This window comes from Scyliorhinus canicula, chromosome 11 (assembly GCF_902713615.1).
Source record: "Scyliorhinus canicula chromosome 11, sScyCan1.1, whole genome shotgun sequence".
NCBI classification, from domain to species: Eukaryota; Metazoa; Chordata; class Chondrichthyes; order Carcharhiniformes; family Scyliorhinidae; genus Scyliorhinus; species Scyliorhinus canicula.
This window is the reverse complement of record NC_052156.1, coordinates 163,700,556-163,726,520: the sequence shown is the minus strand read 5'-3', so window position 1 is coordinate 163,726,520 and position 25,965 is coordinate 163,700,556. Positions and strand designations below refer to the sequence as shown.

Below are 25,965 nucleotides of genomic sequence, written 5' to 3'. Positions count from 1 at the left end.
AAGAATTATTTAAAAAGGATGTGTACTCTATGCTGTATATGTATCAGAAATCAACAGTTAATTTCAATTAAAGATACTTGCTAGAAATGTTACATGTATTGTAAACCGCCACGGCCACACAGTTCTTGATTAAATGTACCAACAAAACTCCACCCTTGACTCAGCAAGCTTATCCAGCAAGGAAAGAACCATGAAGGTCCCAGGTTTGATTGCTGGCCGGTGCCTGACTATCTCATCTTAGTTCAGTAGCATTAGGCTCCAACTCCCCAAGTTTAAGGAAAGGGCAGAAATTAACTGAAGCTCTTGCTCCTGGTCACATTTTGCACCAGCGACAAATAAACAATGTTTTGAGGGTAGTTACCCAATCAGTAGGGGTAGGAGGCCATTTGGCCCTTGCAATCTGCATTCCCATTCGGCAAGATAATTCTCTGGCCGTTGCTATTCAATCTCCCCGCCGGCAGCGCAGCCCTGCCAGCGGGTTTCCCAGCAGCGTGGGGTGGCTACAATGGGAAACCCCATTGACAATCGGCGGATGATAGAATCCCGCCGACAGCGAATAGCGCACAGCGAGAAAGACGCGGCTGGGGGGGGGGGGGGGGACCGGAGAACCCCTCCCCGTGCCTGATCTTTCGGCTTAATCCTATCTCCCTACACTGTTTCCAAATCCCTTGGGATCCGAAAACAATCCAGCAACCTCACCTTGAATATACTCAACGGCAGAACATCCACAGCTCTGCTCTCTGGGTGTGGCAGAGGGTTCCAAAGATCTACAACCCTTTGAGCGGCAACCTGTGCTTCCTAGAGATCATTGCCAATGTGGCACCTTCCATAGGGTATCGGTGGGCATCTGTGAAAGGACAAGAAAGAGCAAGGCTCCTCAACCTCTTGGGCACCCCCAATTTTAATCATTGCACCATTGGTGACAGTGCCTCCAGCTGCCTAGATCCTGAAATCTGGAATTCCCTCCTTAAATCCTCTGTACCCCTCATTTTACCTTGAAGGCATGCCTTAAAACCTACCTCTTTAACATACCCTAATAGCTCACGCAGCTAGGTATGAATTTTGCTTGCTAAGACTCCACTGAAATGCTTTGGGACATTTTGTTATATCGAAGGCATTACGGAAGACAAGTTCTTGTCGTTAGTCAACTCTTACTCAGATTTTAGAGATCCTACTTCACACATTTCAGTCATGTTGTTGGGATTTGGTGAATTATTGTCTAACCTCAGGAGGAAATTGCAGGAGTCCAGTCAATAGGTTGAGACGGCCTCGGTGAGGAATTCCCAGTACCACGTCAGTCAAACCATTGAATGCTGCCATTCGGAACAGTTCATGGAAGAATCCCATCATGCTTTCTGCGCCCTCACCACCGTAACGTTTTACGGTGGAAAACTTAGTGGCCAAGAAGCGATCAAATTCCTGGTGAATAAACACAAGTCATTAATTAGGCGATTTATCATATTTTAATGTCACAGGGTTACATATGAACAAGGAGAAAGAGTAGGCCATTTGGCCCCTCGGCCTGCTCCATCGTTTTATAAAATCATGACTGATCTGATAGTAATCTCAAATCTGTGATTTAGGTTAGGAAAGGTGGGCCATTTGAGACGCCAGGATATGGATGTCTTAGACCTGTTGCACGTTGCCTCAGGCCCAGGTAAGTGTCACATCTCAGGGTTACAAGCCATGGCTGACGGCGGAACCAGTGAGGTTTTGGTGGGGCTGGTGAAGAGCTGGAGTCTCGAAGGACAACAACTGCTGACAGCCAGTAGGATCAGTCGAAAAGAGAATTTGTGTTTCCTTTAAGCACACAGGAGGATAGCAACAGGAAACCAGTTCACAGATTCTTTTCCCCGATTCCCCATTGAAATTGAAAATGGGAGCAACTGAAGAAGGAAGTGCAAGACCGCGAGGTGGGGAGAAATAAACAGAGTACCTGCCCACCCCTACACATGTCCCACCCACAACGAGATGGATGTACAGCACCGCAGATGTGTACAATTATTCAAACAATAGAACATAGCCGGGAAACAAAATCAGAAACAATTTGCAAGGTATGAACTCCACCATTCATTATGGACGGGACATCCACAATACCCTCCGCCTTGCGGATGCTCCACAGCCGCCGCTCCAGCTCTGAAACTCAGGCTTCTAGGAGCTGCAGTTGGAGACACTTCCTGCACACATGGTGGTCCTGGGAACTGGAAACGTTCCTGGTCCCCACATGGAGCAAGAAGAGCAAACCACAGCGTGGAGCTCTGCTGACATGCCTTATCCTTTAAAATTAAATGTATCCTTTTAATATCAAATAATTAACTAGTATAAACTAATATTAAGCAAGGTCCTTCTTCTCTGCTCTTTGTTATTATAAAATCTATAAACGCATTCAACAATCAGCTCTTTTGATTTCCTGGTTCTGCTTTCAGATTTGCTTCTCCTTTATCCTCCAAGGTTCCCTATCTATTATCTTTTTCACTTATTTAAGTTACAACAATTTAGACACAGTCCCTAATATCAGTGACTCACCCACCAATCAGCTTACCGCTTTCCTGTGACATCACTGTTGATTTGTTTCTTCCTGCTCAACTTCTAACACTGTTCAATATTCCACGGTTATCCTGAATTGTAAAAATAACCCTGGTTTCTATCCTCTCCTGTAAACATAGTCTTCTTAAAGCCCGATCCCCCTCCTCCACCCTCACCAATAATGTGTCAGGTGCTTATGACCTCCTTCAGTCACTAAAAACAATACCATCCAATCAGCCGTCAGTGTCACGTCCCTCCCTTCTGCTAACTCACTGGCTGAAGCTTCCTGTAAAGCTACCACCCCTCCCGCCCTAGCCCCGAGTTCAATTCTCTCTAGTTTCTCTCCCATCTCCCCTATGCTCTCTCAGAGCTCATCTGTTCCATGTGACCCACCTCCTGTTCCCTCAATCCTATTCCCATTAAACTGCTGACTATCCAACTTCCCCTCCTTGTCTCCGTGTTGGCTGCTATTTTAAATGGTCCTCACTTCTCCTTTACATCAACGTTCATCACCCCTCCCCTCAAAAAACCCTTGACCTCCACCATCCTTACAAAACTACTCTCCCATCTACAGCCTCTCTTCCCTTTCCAAAGTCCTTGAAGTGCTGCTGCCTCATATCCATGTTCATCCTTTCTGGAACTCCTTGTTTGAATTCCTCTAATCTGCCCCATCATAATACCGGAACAGTTATTGTCAAAGTCTCAAATGACACTGTACACGACTATGATCCCTTCACGTCCTTCTTGACCTGTCTACAACCTTTGACATGGTTGACCACAGCACACTCCTCCAACACCTCCATATCACACTGTCATCCAGCTGGTGCAAACCCCTCTTACAGAGTTCCAATCTTATCTGATCGTGGCCAAACTAAATCACATGCAAAGGTTTCTCTTCCCAATCCCGCACCGTTACCTCTGGTATCCCCCAAGAATTTATCTTTGGCCCCCCTCTTATTTCTCATCTAATGCTGCCCCTCAGAAACTTCATTTTAACTTAGTTTTCACACCTGTATGTTGAAACCCCGCTCTAATTCACCAACATCTTTCTCAACTCCTCTACTGTTACTGAACTATCATGACTGCTTACCCAACATTCAGTATCGGATGAACAGAAATTTCATTCAATCAAATATTGGGAAGACAGAAGCCGCTGTTTTTGCTCCGTGCTCCAGGCCCCGGCTAGTGACTCCATTCCCATCCCTGACAACTGTTTGAGACTGAATCAGTGTGTTGCCAACCTTGATGTCGTATCTGTCCATGAGTTGAGATTCTGACCAGATATTTGTGTCATTACCAAGACTACCTATTTCCACGTCTGTAACATCAATCGACCTCACCTGTGTCCCAGCTGATCTTCTGTTGGAAAGCTCATTCATGCCTTTGTTACGTCTCGACTCAACTATTCTGAGGCTCTCCTGGCTGGTCTGCCATTCCGTACACTTGGAACATCCGAATCTCTGCTGCCTGTTTCTTAACTTGCAGAAGTCCCGTTCACCCTTCATCCCTGCACTCACTGACCATTTAAGCAATGCTTCAATTATTTAATGACTTTCCTCATTTTCAAATCCCTTTATGGCCTCACACCTCTCTATCTCTGTAATCCCCTCCAGTCCCACTGCCCCCGAAGATACCGGAAGTATCCCCCCATTTTGATTCCTCTCCCAATGGTGGCTTTTCCTTCAGTTGCCGAGGCTGTATCATTTTAAAGTCACTCTCCTCTCTCCCTCTCTATTGTGCTTTCCTCTTTTAATACATTCCTTAAAACCTACCTCTTTGACCAGGTTTTGGATCGTTTAACGTAACATCCCCTCACGTAGCTGAGTGTCAGATTGTTTTACAATCGCTCTTGAAGCAGCTTGGGCCGCTTTTTTATATTTGTACAGCCCCTCTTAACGTACATTGTTGCTTTCAAACCCCTTTTCAATTGGACAAAGACTTTTCTCAAAAGCTATATTAGGGAGGGGAAGGGACATGGCTGGGACGAGGATGGGTTTCTGTAAGGGCATTACCAACATACCAGTTTTTGTGATCCTGGTGCAAACACTGAATAAGAAACCTTCTTGCATAGTTGTCAGCAAAACTATCTTATTACACTGTTTTTGCTTTGATCAAGTGAAAGATTGCAGTCCTTTCAGAAACTTTTACAATATCAGTTTTCAAAGAATTATTTGTGATAACGCATTAAAGCGAACTCTAATGTGTTGTATCCCGACTGGAAATACCCGGCAAGTGTGGCTGGCCCTGAGAAAATGATATGGCCCAAGTCAATGTGCTACATGACTTGCAGAAATCGCTCGTTCATTTTCACCCCCAACTCCTCTTATCCCATTTTTCCATTCAGTTCGAACACACCCATTACCTGAGACTCCAACATCAGCTTTGCTAAATGTCTTTTCTCTTCTGGGGTTAACGTTTCTTGCTTTGCTTGCTCAAATCTCTGAGCAAACCATTCCCTCTCCACCATGGTCTCCAGTTGGCCGATCTCAACAGATATGTGTCCGGAGTACGTCTGCTCCAAGTAGGCCAACACCTCTTCCAAGGTGGCTTCCTCCTTCCTGAAGTTCAACACTCCTGAAACGCAATTGCAATATATTTTAAAAATATTTATTTCTGGTCTCCATTGGCCCTCACCCCTCAACGTTATTGATTACACGCTTTCACATGGCATCGTGGAATGTTCCCATTTGAAAATTTTCCATGAGGTTGTCCGCAGCCAGAATTCAAAGTCCAAGGCAGCTGAATGGAAACTTGGCCCCGTCACGGGGAAGCAGTGAGTGGGCTAACAAGTCTCACCAGTTTTACCTTTTCCATTGAGGCCCTTTTGGTTACAATATATATCACAATATTCAAGCCATGATAAACGTATGAGACTCGCTTAGGTTTTGGACACTCCTGGGAGCAGACATGAGAAACGTACTAACCATATACCAGGAGTGAGTTAAAACACAAGCAGCAGGGTTTTGGATGACTTCAGGTTTATGAAGGGTGGAATGTGGGAGACCAGCCAGGAGGACTGCATTGGGGTAGTCGAGGCGACAGGGAATGAAGACACCAATGAGGGTTTCAGCAGCAGATGATCTGGGGTGGGGAAAGGTCGCATGGGTGGAAGCTCACCTTGGGTTCAAAGGTGACACCAAGGTTACAAATAGATTGGCTTAATCTCAGACAGCTCGGGAGAGAGAAATAGACAGAAGAGAAATTGTCTGCATGCTTATTGGGCATATTAATGTGGGTAAACATGTATAGCAGTCCAGAGAGCGTCAGACATTACTGGTGTCAAGATCACGAATACAACTGCACTGGAGTCACTTTAATAACAAACCCGACACACAGGCAGCTCAATGGGAAAAGTAACACAAATGAAAACTAAATATTTCATGTTTTTCCACTTTTCTTTGCAAGTTTAAAAACAGGAAGGAGCCTTTATCACATTTGTAGAAACCAGTGAAGATTCACTTCCTCAGACAGTATTTTGTGTTTTCCTCCTGAGAAGAAGAAAAGTTACTTTGATTTGTTCCCTCCTCTCTCCTGAAGGCGTTGATTTATTTTCCCATTATTGGCCCACGGACGCCCGCACCCTCCTCTGGTGTATCATCCAAGTCATTGTTGTTCATAGATAAACCTCAACAGTGAATATTAATGGGCTGTTCAACTGCATATGGCGACCTCTGTCAATGCTTTTGCAGGTGTAATTCAAGCAGATTGTTGGGTAACCATCAGGAGCAGGAATCTTTCAATCCCAAGTTTAACTGTGGGACTAAAACTGGCCTCAGTACCTACAAATTACTTGGATCTGAAGGGACAGAGAATCAATGTACCTGTGCCACTGCCCTGTAATCCAGCCAGTTGCTCGGAGGTGGTTTGCAACAGCAAAGGTTGATGTTGGATGGCTGGGATTGCTGACGCAGAAGATCAATTATCGTGAGATTGCATCCTGACATGACAGCACACTGTACCAGTCCACATGGTTACAGGTTCAAAGATAATAAGGTGCATTGCAATTGGTAATCATAGAATTTACAGTACAGAAGGAGGCCATTCGGCCCATCGAGTCTGCACCGGCTCTTGGAAAGAGCACTCTACCCCCTACCCAAGGTCAACACCTCCACCGTATCCCCATAACTCAGTAACCCCACCCAACACTAAGGGCAATTTTGGACACTAAGGGCAATTTTATCATGGCCAATCCACCTAACCCGCACATCTTTGGACTGTGGGAGGAAACCGGAGCACCCGGAGGAAACCCACGCACACACGGGGAGGATGTGCAGACTCCGCACAGACAGTGACCCAAGCCGGAATCGACCCTGGGACCCTGGAGCTGTGAAGCGATTGTGCTATCCACAATGCTACCGTGTTCACACATGGCATTGGGTAGTAAGGGGCTGGTTTAGCTCACAGGGGCTGGTTTAGCTCACTCGGCTAAATTGCTGGCTTTTAAAGCAGACCAAGCAGGCCAGCAGCACGGTTCGATTCCCGTACCAGCCTCCCCGGACAGGCGCCGGAATGTGGCGACTAGGGGCTTTTCACAGTAACTTCATTGAAGCCTACTCGTGACAATAAGCGATTTTCATTTCATTAATGGAATCTGTAGTAAATCATAGAATTTACAATGCAGGAGGCCATTCGGCCCATCAAGTCCGCACCCTACCCAAGCCCACCCCTTCACCCTATCCCCACCACCCAGTAACCCCACCTCAAGTTTTGGACACTAAGGGGCAATTTAGCCTGGCCGATCCGCCTAACCTGCACATCTTTGGACTGTGGGAGGAAACCGGAGCACCCGGAGGAAACCCACGCACACACGGGGAGAACGTGCAAACTCCACACAGACAGCCACCCGGGACTGGAATTGAACCCGGGTTCCTGGAGCTGTGAGGCAGCAGTGATGACCACTGTGCCACCCAAAAACTTCCATTATGCCAAAAAAGGGTTTAGCTTCTCAGATATCTCCCCTGAATCTTTGCTCAATGCCATTACTTAACACAATTGCAGCCTATGGATCAGTTTAGGCTGACTTAACCTTATATTATTTTCTATCCTTTCTCTTAAAAGTCCGTCATTTTCTAATCAGCAATTGAGGATGATGAATCTGTTGAGTCTGAAAATGAGCGGTAAAGATAGAAGAACAAAAGTAAAAAGGGCTATTCAGTTTATCAAATGCATCCCCACTTCCCCCAGTTTAGGATCTAGGTAATGACAGTAATTTATTTTAAATGTTTAATGTATTTGCCACAAAGAATGCTACGACTGCCTTCTAAGATTGGAGTATAAAAATAAATGTCAATCTAAACTTCATATCCTATTGTCCGGATTCACCTCGAAGTAATATTTTATGTAAATTTTCTCTCTACTACTTAATACTTTAAGGGGTTCACAACTTCCCCTACTGTGTAGCTTAACTCTTCTAAACTTTCCTCATAACTCATTTACTTTAAATAGTTTTTTTATTTCTCTTGATGCCCACGTATTGCCCAACTTATGCACATCGCGGGTGGCGCAGTGGCCAGCACTGCTGTCTCACGGTGCTGAGGACCCGGGTTCAATCCTGGCCCCGGGTTACTATCCGTGTGGAGTTTGCACATTCTCCCCGTGTCTGTATGGGCCTCAGCCCCCCCCAAAACCCAAAGATGTGCAGAGGAGGTAGATTGACCACACTAAATTGCCCCTTAATTGGAAAAACAAATTGGGTACTCTACATAATTTTTTTTTTATTAAAGAAAAAACAACTTATGTACAACATCGGAGATGTGTAATGCAAAACACATACACCGACTTTCAGGGAATCATGGGTATGTGTCTGACAGATACTACATTCAACAGTTATCTCCAGTCTTAGGTGAAATATGTGAACTATCATGCTTGTGCAATCTCAGCTGTAGCCAGGTAGAAAAGACATTTCTCTAACAAAAGTAGACACTTACCTTTGGTGCGGAACAGGTCGTGACCTTGAAGTGCTTCAGTTAAAACCTGGATTTCAGGAATCATCTCAATCACATCTTGATTCAATGGGTTGATTTTAGCCGCTTTGTGGCCATGTTCACGATATGCAGTCACTAGCCGTACTAAACCATGGTCAACTGGAGAATGAAAAAGAATTACATGGATATTCTCATTGCCCTTAATGCCAGACAATGCAACAAGGAGGGACGCAGTGGCGTAGTGGTATTGTCGCTGGACTAGTAATCCAGAGACCCAGGGTAACACTTGGATCTGGGTTCAAATCCCACCATGGCAGATGGTGAAATTTGAATTCAATAAAAATCTGGAGTATTAAAAAAGTCTAATCGAATGATTTTATTATCAATTTAATTTGGGAGCCAACCATTGCCGTAAAAACCCAGCTGGTTCATTAATGTCCTTTAGGGAAGGAAATCTGCCAACCTTATGCAGTCTGGCCTCCATGTAACTCCAGATCCACAGCAATGTGTTGGTAGTTAAATGTCCTCGGGGATGGGTAATAAATGCTGACCCAGCCAGCGACGCCCACATCCCATGAACAAATTTTAACAAAAAGAACAGTTGTTCACATGCTCAATTAAAGCATGACTGCTTTAATTGTTTATTAACGCAGCAGCTTCAGGAGATCTCATGTATAAATAGGAATTTCTAAAACGGCCATTGTTTTGCTAACACTGCCAAATGCCTCCGTTCTGCCTGCAATTGCATTTGAATTTCTGGACTGTGGTCTTCTGGCCTTTTCCCTGTGAAGCTCAATACGAGCTTGAGAAATAACAGTCCACCTTTCTACTTGGAGTTTGTCGAGTTCAATAACTTCAGATCTTAACCATGGCTCCCATGTTGTCTCCAACAGTAAGATGAACAAACTCGTGTTTCCATGGTTGGAGGAGGGGGGGGGGGGGGGGGGGGGGGTGATTGGAATAATGTTATCCCATCACCTGATGGCGTTTCAGAATCCTGGGGCAACAATCTGCTTCATTCACTCTGTATGGCAAGAACTTCCATATTTTCACCATTCTGTGCTTCTACATTCCTCCTAAACTCTTTCTTTGATCTGCTAGGGGCTGAAATTGATTAACACACTTATACCTTCTTGTTCCAGACTGAGCCACAAACGGAAGCAGCTTTGAAAAAAAACAGTAAAGCTTGGAAAATAATTGTACTAGTTTGTTTGATGACAGATAGACTATAATCTGTACATGATAGGAGTAGTTCATCCCCTGTATGTGTATTAGAAGTCAGTGTTTTTCAAACTTTTTTTCCGGGGACCCATTTTTAACCAACTGGCCAACCTTCGGGACCCAACCCGGCCGACCTTCGTGACCCACGCCAGCCCACGCCAGCCGACCTGGATGACCCACCACTTTCTCTTAACCTTGTTTGTTGCTGACAAAAATGGAGGAAATGGTTTTGGGTCCCTTTGGCCCCAATGGTCCCTTTGGCCCCCTGAACTTCAAAAAAAAAAGGCTGTAACCATATTTTAAAAAGTGTGGCCGCATTGCGCATGCACACCGATGGTCGGGAACGCATGTGCAGTGCAGCCGAATTTCTTTTATCTGTTCCTGGCCATTTTGAAGACCGCTCGCAGCTGACATTATATATATTTTTTAAATATTTGTATAATTTTATAACAATAACAAAAAAAGAACAGTAAACATTGAACATTAACATGGTGAAAAAAATAGACATTTCCCCAATGGGCTCTATCTTCACAAACCACATGAAATAACATAAAATAACACTTACCCTCCTCCCCCCCCCCCCCCCCCTCCCTCTCGGAATGTTGCCACTGCCGACATTTTAAATTTCTCCGAGAAAGTCGACGAACGACTGCCACCTCCGGGAGAACCTGAGCATTGATCCTCAAGGCAAACTTTATTTTCTCGAGGCTGAGAAACCCAGCCATGTCTCTCCGCTCGGGGGTTTTGAGTCCCTCCACCTTAAAAGGATCCATCTCCGGGCTACCAGGGAGGCAACGGCCAGAGCGTCAGCCTCTTTCACTCCCTGAACTCCTGGATCTTCTAACACTCCAAAGATCGCCACCTCTGGACTCGGCACCACCCGCGTACCTAGCACCTTGGACATTGCCTTGGCATACCCCTGCCAGAACTCTCCAAGCTTCGGGCATGCCCAAAACATATGGACATGGTTAGCTGGGCTTCCTGCGCATCTTGCACATCCTTGCTCATCCTCGCCGCCGTCATGTGTGCCTGGTGGGCCACCTTAAACTGGATTAGACTGAGCCTGGCACATGATGAGGAGGAATTGACCCTACTTAGGGCTTCCGCCCACAGACCCGGCTCTAACTCTCCTCCTAACCCCTCCTCCCATTTGCCCTTAAACTCCTCGACCGGGGTTTCCTCTGCCTCCAACAGCTCCTGGTAGATATCCGACACCTTCCGCTCCCCCACCCAGGTAACGGAAACTACTCTATCCTGTATCCCCCGTGGTGGCAGGCGCGGGAAAGCCACCACCTGTTTCCTCAGGAAGGCCCGCACTTGCAAATATCTAAAGCCGTTCCCTGGCAGCAGTTTAAATTTGTCCTCCAGCGCCTGCAGGCTGGGCGCAGCTGACATTAAAAGCCGGTTGCTGCCGCTGCTGCACGTGGATTTGCGTGATTGGGAGCGCCACGACGGACTGATCCACGACCCTCCCAACATCCGCCCGTGACCCACCCGCGGGTTGCGCCTCTGAATTTGACAATGCCTGTTATAAGTTATTTGTTTTACTGTTGTAGTTCTAGCATCCGACCAGCAGGTGGGACGATTATGCAGTCCCGGGACCCGGACGCACCGTGTGTTCCATCTGAAGGTGTTTGTAAGGAGTTGATAGCAGTGGCAGATTAGAGTAGCTCTGTAGTATCTTAGTGTAAGTTAGTGTTAGACATTTATTTCCAACTGTATTCATTTTCGACATTTTAGTTATTTGTTAGTGTAGTGTTAGTAATAAATAACTTTGTTTATAAAACAAAGTTTAATGTTGTTTGTTCACATGACAATATCGAGATTCCACATCAGCCCGATCAAAGAACATTACAGTTTGGACAGGTCTTGTGTACTTTAAGAAATGCCACTTCAGTACTTTACCCAGTGCTTCAATATAATGTTTGTGGCATGGAGGTCAGAAATAAATGCAGTACTCGAAACTGTGGTCTACCCCAAGTTCTGCATAAATTTACAATAAGTGCCCAGCTTTTGTGTTTGATTCCTCTAGAAATTAACTCCAGTGGTTTTTGTTGTTGTTGCAGGATTTAAAGGCCTCATCAACTAATGATTAAAACGTCCACTCATCGGCTCCAACGCACACCTCACTGATGAGCTCAACCATTCTCTGCCCGCTTTGAGCAAGAGGTCAGCAAGTGGAAGCCCTCCACCCAGAGGCCACGGATGAACTTGTATCTGAGGTCACCACTGCAAAAGTCAGAGAAGCCTTCTCGAAGGTCAACACTCGGAAAGCCACTGGCCCGGATGGGGTACCTGGACGAGCACTCAGGTCTTGCATGGACCAGCTGGCGGGGGGGTATTCACAGACACTTTCAACCTCTCTTTACAACAATTTGAAGTCCCTATCTGCTTCAAGATGACGACCATCATCCCTGTACCAAAAAAACGTCAAGCAGCGTGCCTTAATGACTATCATCCAATGGCTCTGACATCCATCATCATGAAGTGCTTCGAAAGGTTAGTCATGGCACGAATCAACTCCAGCCTCCCGGATTGCCTTGATCCACTACAATTCGCCTACCGCTGCAACAGGTCCACAGCAGACGCCATCTCCATGGCCCTGCACTCTACCCTGGAACACCTAGATAACAAAGAAACCTATGTCAGACTCCTATTTATCGACTACAGCTCAGCCTTCAACACGAAACTCATCTCCAAACTCCGTGGCCTTGGCCTCGGCTCCTCCCTCTGCAACTGGATCCTGAACTTTCTAACCCACAGGCCACAATCAGTAAAGATAGGCAACAACATCTCCTCCACGATCATCCTCAACACCGGTGCCCCACAAGGCTGTGTCCTCAGCCCCCTACTATACTCCTTATACACCTATGACTGTGTGGCCAAATTCCCCACCAACACAATTTTCAAATTTGCTGATGACACCACCATAATGGGTCAGATTTCAAACAACAAGACAGAGTACAGGAATGAGATAGAGAATCTGGTGAACTGGTGCGACGACAATAATCTCTCCCTCAATGTCAACAAAAAGGAGATTGTCATCGACTTCAGGAAGCGTAGTGGAGAACATGCCCTTGTCTACATCAATGGGAATGAAGTAGAAAGGGTCGAAAGCTTCAAATTTTTAGGTCTCCAGATCACCAACAGCCTGCCCTGGCCCCCCATGCTAACACTATAGTTAAGAAAGCCCACCAACGACTCTACTTTCTCAAAAGACTACGGAAATTTGGCATGTCAGCTACGACCCTCACCAACTTCTACAGATGCACCATAGAAAGCATTCTTTCTGGTTGTATCACAGCTTGGTATGGAGCCTGCTCTGCCCAAGACTGCAGGAAACTACAAAAGGTCGTGAATGTAGCCCAGTCCATCACGGAAACCAGCCTCCCATCCATTGACTCGATCTATAATTCCCGCTGCCTCGGAAAGGCAGCCAGCATAATTAAGGACCCCACGCACCCCGGACATACTCTCTTCCACCTTCTTCCGTCAGGAAAAAGATACCAAAGTTTGAGGTCACGTACCAACCGACTCAAGAACAACTTCTTCCCTACTGCCATCAGACTTTTGAATGGACCTACCTCGTGTTAAGTTGATCTTTTCTCTACAACTTGCTATAACTGTAACATTATATTCTGCAATCTCTCCGTCCTTCGCTATGTACGGTATGCATTGTTTGTACAGCATGCAAGAAACAATACTTTTCACTGTACACGTGACAATAATAAAATCACATCAAATCAAAAACTTGGCCCTCATCTTTTAAAGAATGCGGTGGGAACAAAATTTGAAACACTTGCAAATGAGGAAGTTACACATTTACACTTTGTCTCTTTCTTGAGACACTGAAAAATTAAGTTGCCTAATTTTCAAACAACTCTAACATTCTGACAAAGGGCAGGCGGTTTCAGTAACTGAGGAATTGCAAATGAGGCTCAATATTGCGCATTCGTCATCAGCGAACATCCCCACTTCTGACCTTATGATGGAAGGTCACTGATGAAACAGCTGAAGATGGTCGAGCCTAGGGCACGGCCCTGAGGAACTCCTGTAGTGATAGAAACCCTACAGAGTAGGAGGACGACATTCGGCCCATCGAATCTACACCGACGCCCCCCCCCCCCCCCCCCCCCCCCGAAAGAGCACCCCAACCAGGCCCATTCCCCACCCTATCCCTGAAACCCCATCTAACCTTTGGACACCATGGGCAATTTAGTACGGCCAATGCACCTAACCCTACATCTATGAACTGTGGGAGGACACCCAGGCAGACACGGGGTGAACGTACAAACTCCACACAGTCATCCGAGGCTGGAATTGAACCCGGGTCCCCGGTGCTGTGAGGCAGCAGTGCTAATCACTGTGCCATCACGCCGCCTCTGATGTCCTGGAGTTGAGGTGATTCGCCTCCAACAACCACATCCATCTTCCTTTGTGCTAGGTATGACTCCAACCAGTGGCGAGTTTTCACCCTTATTCCCATAGACTCCAGTTTCGTAAGATTCCTGATGCCACACTCGGTCAAATGGTGCCTAGCTGTCAAAGGTAGTCAGTCTCATCTCACCTCTGGAGTTCAGCTCTTTTGTCCATGTTTGGCTGTAATGCGACCAGGAGCTGAGTGACTCTGGCAAAACCCAGAATCAGCAGCTTGTTAGTATTGGATTTGTTCTGCTTTTTGTGGACAGGACATACGGAAGCAATTTTCCACATTGCCAGGTGGATGCCAGTTTTGTAGCTTGTGGTCGTCACTACTGATGTATTATACCGTATATATGGGTTTTATGGTAAGGCCCCTGTACTACAGGTATGGGGGTAGATCCCTGCCTGCTGAGCTCCGCATCAAGCCGGATCGTCTGCAGCTGCATCCTCAAGCAGACAACGCCAAAAAAGACTTTAAACATTGGCTGGCCTGTTTTGAAGAGTACATCGGGTCTGCGCCAGACCCAATCCCAGAAACACAGAAGCTCCAGATTCTGTACACGCGGCTGAACTCCACCGTCTTTCCCCTCGTCCAGGACGTGCCGACCTACGCAGAAGCCATGGCGCTACTGAAGGAGAATTACGCTCAGCAGGCCAACAAAATCTACACCAGGCATCTCCTACCACTCGGCACCAACTTCCCGGTGAGTCTGTGGAAGATTTCTGGCATGCCCTGCTCGCCCTAGTGAGAGACTGTGACTGCCAGGCCGTTTCGGCCACAGAACATTCAAAGCTGCTGACGAGAGACGCGTTTGTTACGGGCATAGGGTCTGACTACATCCGCCAGCGCCTCTTAGCAGGGGCCATGCTTGACCTCGCGGCAACCAAACAACTAGCGCTCTCGCTTACAGTCACCTCACGCAACGTACAGGCCTTTGACGCGACTGCGCGGCCCACCACCCCCCCTACACCCCCCGTGCATTGCAGACCCCACCGACGGCCACCCCATTATGGACCCCATCAGCGACTGCCTCCCGCCAACCTCACGCCTGCACCGCGCGGCAGCTAACCAACCCCGGGGGACCCAAATGCTACTTCTGCGGACAGTCAAAATAACCCCGGCAGCGCTGCCCGGCGCGGAGCGCACTCTGCAAGGCCTGTGGCAACATAGAACATAGAACAGTAAAGCACAGAACAGGCCCTTCGGCCCTCAATGTTGTGCCGAGCCATGATCACCCTACTCAAACCCACGTATCCACCCTATACCCGTAACCCAACAACCCCCCCCTTAACATTACTTTTATTAGGACAACTACGGGCAATTTATCATGGCCAATCCACCTAACCCGCACATCTTTGGACTGTGGGAGGAAACCGGAGCACCCGGACGAAACCCACACACACAGGGGGAGGACGTGCAGACTCCACACAGACAGTGACCCAGCCGGGAATCGAACCTGGGACCCTGGAGCTGTGAAGCATTTATGCTAACCACCATGCTACCCTGCTGCCCTGAAGGCAAGAAGGGACATTTTGTGGCAGTGAGCCAGACCCGCTCAGTCGCCGCTATTGTACCAGCACCCCCCCCCCCCCCCCCATGTGTGGCCAGTGGGCGCCGTCATTTTCCCCTCCTCGGATCACGTGTGGCCCATGGGCGCCGCCCTCTTGCTCCACTCACAACACATGCGGCCCGTGGGCACCGCCATCTTGCCTGCCTCAGAACCAATGGGCACCGCCATCTTGCCTGCCCCAGGGCACGTGCGACCTGTGGGCGCCACCATCTTGCCTGCCGCAGGACACGTGAGGCCCGTGGGCGCCGCCATCTTACCTGCCTCAGGACCCCTGCCCGTCGGGCACCTCATTAGGCCGCTAATCGCCTGCAACTGCTGAAGACCAGCTGCGTCTCGCCTCGGTCACGATTGACCAGTCGCGACCGTACAACCTTGCAACCGCTTCGACAAAGGTGAAGGTCGACGGGCACGAGATATCCTGCCTTCTGGACTCCGGGAGCACTGAGAGCTTCATCCACCCTGATACGGTAAGGCGCTGCTCCCTCGCGGTACACCCCGCTAACCAGAGAATCTCCCTGGTCTCCGGATCCCACTCCGTGGCGATCTGGGAGTACTGCATTGCCACCCTCAACGTCAAGGGCGTAGAGTTCAGCGGCGTCCGCCTCTACGTCCTCCCCAACCTCTGCGCTGCCTTGCTACTCGGCCTGGACTTCCAGTGCAACCTCCAGAGCCGAACCCTGAAATTTGGCGGGCCCCTACCACCCCTTACTGCTTGCGGCTTCGCGACCCTTAAGGTCGACCTGCCTTCCCTTTTTGAAAACCTAACCCCGGATTGCAAACCCGTCGCCACCAGGAGCAGACGGTACAGCGCCCAGGACAGGACCTTCATCAGGCCTGAGGTCCAGCGACTGTGGCGGGAAGGTATCATCGAGGCCAGCAACAGCCCCTGGAGAGCCCAAGTGGTCGTGGTGAAAACCGGGGAGAAAAACAGGATGGTCGTTGACTACAGTCAGACCATCAACCGGTACACACAGCTCAACGCGTACCCCCTCCCACGCATATCTGATATGGTCAATCAGATTGCACAATACTGGGTCTTCGCAACAGTGGACCTGAATTCTGCCTACCACCAACTTCCCATCCGTAAGGCGGACCACCCATACACTGCGTTCGAAGCAGACGGCCGGCTTTACCATTTCCTTAGGGTTCTCTTCGGCGTCACCAACTTGGACTTCCAATGGGAGATGGACCGAATGGTTGATCTGGTACGGACTGCGGGCCACTTTCCCGTACCTGGACAATGTCACCATTTGCGGCCACGACCAGCAGGACCATGACGCTAACCTTTCCAAATTTCTCCACACCGCCACTCTCCTCAACCTAACTTACAACAAGAAGTGTGTGTTCAGCACAAACCGATTAGCCGTCCTCGGCTATGTGGTTCAGAACGGAGTTCAAGGGCCCAACCCCAATCGCATGCGCCCCCTCATGGAACTCCCCCTCCCCCAAGGCCCTCAAACGATGCCTGGGGTTCTTTTCGTATTACGCCCAGTGGGTCCCAAACTAAGCGGATAAGGCCCGCCCAGTCATTCAATCCACCGTTTTTCCCACTGACGGCCGAGGCTCATCAGGCCTTCGTCCGTATCAAGGCCGACATCGCCAAGGCCGTGGTGCACGAGACGCTCCCCTTCCAAGTCGAGAGCGATGCATCAGGTATCGCTCTGGCCGCCATCTTCAACCAGGCAGGCAGGCCCGTGGCATTCTTTTCCCGCACCCTCCATGCCTCCGAAATTCGGCACTCCTCCGTCAAAAAGGAGGCCCAAGTGATCGTTGAAGCTGTGCGACATTGGAGGCATTACCTGGCCGGCAGGAGATTCACTCTCCTCACTGACCAATGGTCGGTTGCCTTCATGTTCAACAACACACAGCGGGGCAAGATCAAAAACGATAAAATCTTGAGGTGGAGGATCGAGATCTCCACCCCACCTTCAATTACGAGATTTTGTATCGCCCTGGTAAGCTCAACGAGCCCCCCGATGCCCTATCACGAGGTACATGTGCCAGTACACAAGTGGACCGACTCCAGACCCTGTACGACAATCTCTGTCACCCAGGAGTCACCCATTTTTACCACTAGGGCCCGCAATCTGCCCTACTCCATCGAGGAAATCAGGGCTATCACCAGAGACTGCCAGGTCTGAGCGGAATGTAAACCGCACATCTACCGGCCAGACCGTGCGCGCCTGGTGAATGCATCCCGCCCCTTTGAACGCCTCAGCATGGACTTCAAAGGGCCCCTACCCTCCACCGACTGAAACACGTACTTCCTCAATGTGGTCGATGAATATTCCCGATTCTCCTTTGCTGTCCCATGCCCTGATATGACGTCTGCCACCATCATCAAAGCCCTCAACACCATCTTCGCTCTGTTCAGTTTCCCCGCCTACATCCACAGCAACCGGGGATCCTCATTTCTGAGTGATGAGCTGCACCAGTACCTGCTCAACAGGGGCATTGCCTCGAGCAGGACGACCAGCTACAATCCCAGGGGCAATGGGCAGGTGGAGCGGGAGAATGGGACGGTCTGGAGGGCCGTCCAGCTGGCCCTACGGTCCAGAAATCTTGCGGCCTCCCGCTGGCAGGAGGTCCTCCCCGACGCACGTCACTCCATTCGGTCGCTCCTGTGCACCGTGACTAACGAAACCCCCCATGAACATCTGCCTTCCCCAGGAAGTCCACCTCCGGGGTTTTGCTCCCAACGTGGCTAGCAGCTCCAGGACCTGTTCTCCTCCATAAACACGTGCAACTCCACAAGGCGGACCTGTTGGTTGAGAGGGTACAGCTACTTCAGGCCAACCCGCAGTACGCTTACGTAGCGTACCCCTACGGCTGCCAAGACAAGACACAGTCTCCCTCAGGGACCTGGCACGAGCCTGTTCCACACACCCCCCACCCCTGCCCCAGCGCCACCCTCTTCCCCCGGCGCACCACATCGCAGCCCCCGCTCCAGGACAATCCGTCCTCCCTTGCTCCCACCCGGGGATGAAGAGGATTTTGACACGCTCCCTGAGTCACCGAAGACCAAGCTGACGCCCGAGTCGCCTCCAGCACTGTGGCGCTCTCGACAACAGATCAAGGCACCGGACCCATTCTCTGTGATTTTTTAAAGCAATTTCTATGTATATAGTTCTCCACCACCCCTGCTGGACTCATTTGTAACAGGGGGTGAATGTGGTAGTCACCACTGATGTATTATACTGTATATATGGGTTTTACGGTAAGGCCCCTGTACTACAGGTACGAGGGTAGATCCCTGCCTGCTTCCTCCGCCCAGTAGGTGGAGTATAAATATGTGTGCTCTCCGTACAGCAGCCATTTCGCAGCTGCTGTAGGAGGCCACACATCTCTGTATAATAAAGCCTCGATTACATTCTACTCTCGTCTCGTCGTAATTGATAGTGCATCATAGCTGTACTGGAACAACTTGGCTACGGGCACAGTACATTCTGGAGCAGTGTTCTTCAAATTCGGGGGGCGCTACCCGCGGGTTGGTCGCAGGCGGGTGTCGGGAGGGTCGCAGAGTCGTCCTTCGCGGTGCACCCGATCGTGCGAATCAGCCACAGCAGGCGGCTTTTAATAACGCTGGCAGCAAGAAGCCTTCAAAATGGCCACGAACATGAGTATATCAAAAAAAAAATCGGCCACAATCGGCGCGCATGCGCAGTGCGGCCATTTTTTTAAACCGTCGCAGATTTTTGTTTTACAAGTTCAGGGGGTCTTTATTCATTTTATTATTCATGTATTTTATTCATTTAATTTTTATTTTTAAAATTTATTTTATTCATTTTATTTTTTATTACAAGTTCGCGCGGGGGGGGGGGGGGGGGGCGTTATTTGATAAAATTTTACAGGAGAAAAATGCAGAACTTTGGACAGATGGAGACTCCATACTTTCCGACACCGGAAGGCTTCCCCTTCATCCAACAGGTTCCATTGGAGGAGCGTGCACGAGGGTCAAAGGGACCCAAAACCATTTCCTCCATTTTTGTCAGCATCAAACAAGACAAGAGAAAATGATGGGTCACGAAGGTCGGACTGTTGGTAAAAATGGGTCCTCGGAAAAAAAAGTTTGAAGAACACTGTTCTGGAGCACAAATATTTAGTACTCTTGGCAGAACGTTTTCAGGGCCAATTGCCTTTACAGCATCCATTGCTTTCCGCCATTTCTTGAAATCACATGGAGTTAACTGAACTGGCTGAAGACTGGCACCTGGGACCTCAGGAGGGGGCAGAGATGGATCATTCACTTGGCATTTCTTGCAAACACTTCAGCCTCATCTCTTGCATTGGTGTTCTGGGATCCCTCAATAGGGCCTCCTCCTGTAGGGCAGTGATTTTCAGGCGGGTGGGTCGAACGGGTGAACGTGACATTGTTAAAAACTGCAATATTGAGCCCGTTAATCTTTCCAGTGTTTACACGCAATTTTTCAAATGCTAACAATTGGTGTGAAGAAATAAAATAATCAATTAATCCTGAGTTACATCCTTTAGCAAGGTGTCAGGGTGGAGCTGTCGTTTAAGGTGAAACAGCAGCTCACTTTACAAATTCACATTCAATAGTACAGAAGTGCCAACAAGGAGTGTGACGTTTTTTAAAAAAGTATTTATGGAGAACCTTTTGTGAATGTGGCATGGATCGCGATAGTTGGCCATTCCGTAAACGTGGGTCGCTGGAAAAAAAGTTTGAAAAACGCTTCTCTAGTGAGTTACTGAATTTTCTACCACCATTCACAACCGGATGTAGCAGGACTACAGAGGTTTGCGCTGTCTTTTGCATGCAACTTATGCTGGTTGGCATGCAAGTAGTCCTATGTTGTAGCCTCAGGAGGTTGGCACCTCATTTTTGCCAATGCCTGCTGCCCTTCACTGAACCAGGGTTGATACCTCAACTTAGTGGTAATGGTAGAGTGGGGGATATGCCAGGAAATTAGGTAACAGATTGTGATTGAGCCCAATTCTGCAGCTGATGGCCCACAGTGCCTCTTGGATAGCCAGTTTTGAGTTGCTAGATCCGTTTGAAATCTATCCCATTTCGAATGGTGGTAGTGCCACACAACACAATGGAGGATATCTTCAATGTGAAGATGGAACTTTGTCTCCACAAAGTAGTCATTCCGACCAATACTGTCTTGGACAGTTGCAACACATAGATTGGTGCTGTCAACATTAAGTGTGCTTTTCCCTTATTTCCATTGCCTCACCACGTGCCCCAGTCCCAGACTAGTAGCTAAGACCTTTCGGATACAGCAAGCTCGGTCTGTGGTGGTGCTACAAAGCCACTCTTAGTGATGGATGTTGAAGTACCCCACCCAGAGTAAATTCTGTGCCCTGGCCATCCTCAGTGCTTCTTCCAAGTGGTGTTTAACATGGAGGAGTACTAATTCATCAGCTGAGGTGGATGGTAGGTGATAGCCAGCAGGCATGTTTGACCTGATGCCATGAGTCCCAAGTCAATGTTGAGAACTCCCAGGGCAATTCCCTCTGAACTGTATGGCACACTATGTGTTGCCATCTCTCGCTGGTCTATCTTATAGGTGGGACAGGAATTACTCAGGGATGGTGATGGTCATGTCTCTATGGTATGATTGCGTGAGTGTGACTAGTCTGTGAGCTAGCTCTGTCAATTCAGGCAAAGGCTCTCAGATGTTAGCAAGGATGATTTGCCGTTGTCGTTTCCGGTGCCTAGGTCGTGCCTGATGGTCCATTCAGTTTAATTCCTTTTAATAATAATATTTATTAATGTCACAAGTAGGCTTACATTAACACTGTAATGAACTGCAATGAAGTTACTGTGAAAACCCCCCAGTCGCCACACTCCGGAGCACTCGGAGAAAACCCACACAGACACGGGGAGAACGTACTGACTCAGCACAACTGTGACCCAAGCTGGGAATCGACTTTGTACAACTGAGTTGTTCATGACGCCATTTTTGAGGGGATTTCAGAGTCAACCACATTGCTGTCGATCTGGACTTATTATGTAGGGCAGACCGTGTAAGGACAGCAGATTTCCATCCTTAACGGGGATTAGTGAGCCAGATGAGATTTTATGTCACGATTATCAAGGCTGGCTTTTTTTCTCAGTTCCCAGATTTATTATTTGAATTTAAATTCTACCAGCTGCCTTGGCAGGATTCAAACCCTTGCCCCCAGAGCATTAGATTGGGCCTCTGGGTCACTAGTCCTGTAACATTACCACTACATGAGACATTAAGCCTTGCCTGCCTTCAGGTGTACGAACAGTGCCATAGGATCTTTTGCCAAGATAGAAAAGTTCTCTGAATGTCATGGCCCACCGATCACCCAGATAATCATCAATGTGTATACCGGCTTCCCCTGTGTATCTATAGTGCTTTGCCTCATGATCAGAAAAATTCTCTTAGTCTTTAATGCCAAAGCCAAATTTGAATTTGTTTATTGTCGCGGGTACCAAGGTACAGTGAAAAGTATTTTTCTGCGAGCAGCTCAAACAGATCATTAAGTACATGAAAATAAAATAAAAGTACGATTATAAGAGATGTAAAAAGAGGATCTGTTTGGGAGAGCTCACAGAGAGTCACCATGCTCCGCGCCACCTTGCTATTGAATGGAGGAACACAGTTAATTTAAGTAGCTTCCTCTTTCGAACCTTTGGCGGGGTCTTAGGATTTTCCATCAGTCTATTTTTAACTCACTCAAGGCTGCCCTGTTGTACAAGTCATTTTGTAACTTTCATTGCGACATTCCTGTGACAGATTTTGTGTTCCTTCAGTTTTATAAATGCAAGTTGGTGTGTCCTACATGTCCCCCCCCCCCCCCCTCCCTAAACAAATGGGTACGGTTTCAGGTAGTACTTGGCACAACGATTTTCACACATGATCCTCGGGTACACAGGGCATCACAGCCACTTCCAATCCTGTCCTTGCCCTCCATGTAGATGAACCCGCATGGACCAACAGACAATAAAACAGCAAAATGGGTTATTTTCTCCTCGCCTTGGGTTAGGAAGTGCGGAAGAAGGGCTGTGAAGCTGAGACAAAAGCGGATGCTGGAAATAGTCAGCAGCCCGGGCAGTATCTGTGCAGAGAGAAATAGAGTGAACATTTCAGGCCAGTAATCCTTTGTCAGAACATTCTGAACAATGAGAACTCTGAATAAGGTTCTGAATGAACTGAGCTCTGAAGAAAGTTCATCGATCTGAACCATTAAATCTGTTTCTCTCTCCACATTTACTACTGGACCTGCTGGGAATTTGCAGCGCTTTCTACTTTTGTGCGATGATGCTGTCCTGACAGAGATCAGGCAATTCTCAAATGATCAAAGATCAAGCTATTTCTTCTGCTGAAGATATCAATAATTAAATACTTTTAAGTAACCACACACAAATATCGGTCAAACACGTACACTATTGCGAAGCAGCCAGGAATTTCTTTCACTGTGGAGTTTAAGGTAAGGTAGCTGTGTAAGGACATGGTAAGGCAGCTGTATCAGAGCCCATGATTGTCTCAGTAGAAGAAGTTTGAGGAAGAAGGTGGAAGCGAAAATGGCCCATGCTTACACAATAACATCTAGATAGGGTCTGTTCTGCTATCGACAACAGGAGGGCAAGTAATTCCCAGTTAGCAAAGTGGAGGAAGTGTCATCATAGCAAGGCAGCAGTGTGGTGACAACTGGGAAGAGACTCTATTGTGCAAGTGAGGAGAGCTTACACAAGAAGAATGAAAAATGCTTCGATGTCAGTTATCCCACTGTATTAGATGGTGACGAAGAGAAAATCTTGAACTTTTGTTATAAATCAGAACATGTCCTTTTAATATCATCAAGGATGCAACAAGCCCAATTATTTGTTCTGAGTCCTATAATCGTACAAAAAGGTACCTACAAACTGGCTTTAAACACCTCACATAATACTCACAAAAGTATAGATCATGTATTATTGATCACACATCCTGGGGCCAGCACCCAATACGCTCATTGACAATCTAATTACTCCATATCCGTATCTGACATTCTGCCAGCGAGGCTGCATTATAGCAGGAGCCCAATTTCCAGCTGGTTAGTTTGGAAGGAAGGCGGAAGAAGCTGACAAAACCCTAGGGAGCAGACACAAACCACCCGTGACGACAACGAAAACAGCGACAATTTAAGGGGTTAAAAACAAACCCTGGCGAATAGGCAAACTCCTGCATTTCCAGTTGAAACGCGAGGAGCCAAAGAGTGGTCAAGGTGTCAGACGGCATGAATCGTGTGTTCTGGATGTGGAGCTTTTCCGAGAAAGCCCACAGGCAGCCATTTGCAACAGAAAGGCCGGGAACTCCAGGAGCAGTATCGCAGCGATGGGCCAAGGCAACTTGCTAAGCTGTCACTTTGTTACCAAAAGTTCCGAAGTTTCCAATAAGTCTCGCTGGCTTGTCAGCGCTGCAGCTTCACAAATCCCTGCCGCTTGATGTTGCCATTGTTACATTGACAGTGTTACAGTGTTACAGTTCTCCCCCCCCCCCCCCCCCCCCAAGAAAAAAACCACTATAATCCAGGGCTTAAAATGCACACACACACACACGCCACTGACCTTGAGTTGGCTCTTGCTCCCTGATTAATGCGGGGCTGTCACTCCTGGCAGGCTTGTAACCATAAACTCCCCGCTGGCTGCGGTACAGGCGCCTGAGGCTGAGTCTCCAGCCGCCCTCCATGGCTGCCCTGCCGGCCAACACCGAGTGGGAGAGAAACGCCAACATCCTCTCTTACCCCCCCCCCCTCCGAGGTGCTGAACCCAGGCTGCTCAGACAGACATGTGTAAATGGATCACAAGAGGACGTCACCGCGCGCACACCCCCCACCCCATTCACTGTGATAGGTTACACTTTATGAGAATCAACGCTGGCAAAAGCTGGCTCCTCCCAGACCTGCAGCTCTGGGAACTGCAGGCAAGCAAGGAAGGAAGGATTGGATAATGTTCTTTCCCTGAAACAGGTCAACAGCAGCAGTGTTGCTTTGAGAGTCATTTTATTGAAGAGATCCTGTTCGTTTTCTCAACATGAGTACTTCCACAGCAGCAGATCGCTGACTGAGGTGAAAAATCATTTGTTTTAAAATGTCCTCTTTGCTCCCACTCTTTGGCACAGCACCAGATTTGCTTTGCTGCTGTAAATTAGCCAATTGCAGCCCAATGCAAGGGCACTGCCTTCTCCCCAATGTTCTGCATTGAGCAGCCAGCTGGAAAGGACATCCTGGGGCAGGTGCAGTGAGGACTGTGTCCATGGGTGCTGTCTCACATAGTGAGATACAGACAGGCAGTGACAGACACCCAGTACAGCCAATTAACACACAGGACAGAACACAACCAATCACCAGGCAGAACACTAGGTGTTCTCCCACTATAAAACACACCAGACATCAACACTCTGCCTATTTCCACTGGTAACAACTGTAGTGACAGTCAGGGTGTATATATCAGTTAGCACCTTCTACACGTGGCATAGAGCTAGTCTAGTCTAGTTATAGTAAGTATGCTTAGATTAGTAGAGTGTCAAACCCACAGCGAACTGTGTGCACTGCTTAACAAGTTCAATATTGAACTAACATCACAGTTTGGAGTCTACTTTCAAGTACAACTGCATCCAGTTGCAGCCCGTGTTACCCCTGGGTGATTAACACAACAGGTGCAATTCACAGTTGATAGGTTCTATCATTTATGAAAACGTTGGCAGGCAAAATCAATTATTATAATCACAGGAACTTGCATTTTAATGTCATGAAATAACCCAAGGCACTTCACAAGTACACTATCAAACAAAATCTGGCTCTAAGCTACATAGGGATATATTAGGGCAGGTGGCAAAAGCTTCATCAAGGAATTAGGTTTGAAGCAGTTTCTTAAAGGAGGAAAGAGAGATAGAGAGGCTTATTTATGGAGGGAATTCCAAAGCTTAGGGGAGGAGGAGTGCTTAAAATCAGCAATGCTCAAGGAGCCAAAATTGGACGATCACGGAGGGTAGTAGAGCTGGAGGAGATTTCGGAGAGCGGGCCACGCCACAGAGGGGTATGAAAATAAGGATGAGAATTTAAAAATTGAGCCATTACTGGACCAAAAGCCAAGTCAGCACGTCGGGTTAGGGTACAGACATAGATACTAAAGCGAAATACTGCGGATGCTGGAAAGCTGAAAAAGAATCAGGAAATGCTGTAAATACTGAGCAGGTCGGGCAGCATCTGTGGAAAGAGAAACTGAGTTAACGTTTCAGGTCAACGACTTGACTCTGTTCCTCTCTCCACAGGTGCTGACGGGCCTGCTGAGTATTTGCAGCATTTCCTATTTTCATTTA

The 25,965-nt window shown here is 47.9% G+C and overlaps 2 protein-coding genes across 2 annotated transcripts in view; one reads left to right on the top strand and one right to left on the bottom strand.

Annotated features, from left to right (window-relative positions):
• The window catches only part of dhtkd1 (dehydrogenase E1 and transketolase domain containing 1), a 58,190-nt gene extending 33,726 nt beyond the window's left edge, over positions 1 to 24,464 (bottom strand). The window contains exons 1-4 of the mRNA XM_038811919.1: positions 24,213 to 24,464; positions 8,454 to 8,609; positions 4,889 to 5,100; positions 1,225 to 1,419 (exon numbers count right to left, since the gene is read on the bottom strand). Of these exons, the coding sequence (XP_038667847.1) occupies positions 1,225 to 1,419; positions 4,889 to 5,100; positions 8,454 to 8,609; positions 24,213 to 24,378 (729 nt within the window). The 5' untranslated portion in view covers positions 24,379 to 24,464. The remainder of the gene's footprint in view (positions 1 to 1,224; positions 1,420 to 4,888; positions 5,101 to 8,453; positions 8,610 to 24,212) is intronic.
• A 73-nt stretch (positions 24,465 to 24,537) lies between these two features.
• The window catches only part of upf2 (UPF2 regulator of nonsense mediated mRNA decay), a 136,719-nt gene continuing 135,291 nt past the window's right edge, over positions 24,538 to 25,965 (top strand). Inside the window, exon 1 of the mRNA XM_038811917.1 lies at positions 24,538 to 24,712. The gene's annotated coding sequence lies outside the window, so the exon portion shown is untranslated. The remainder of the gene's footprint in view (positions 24,713 to 25,965) is intronic.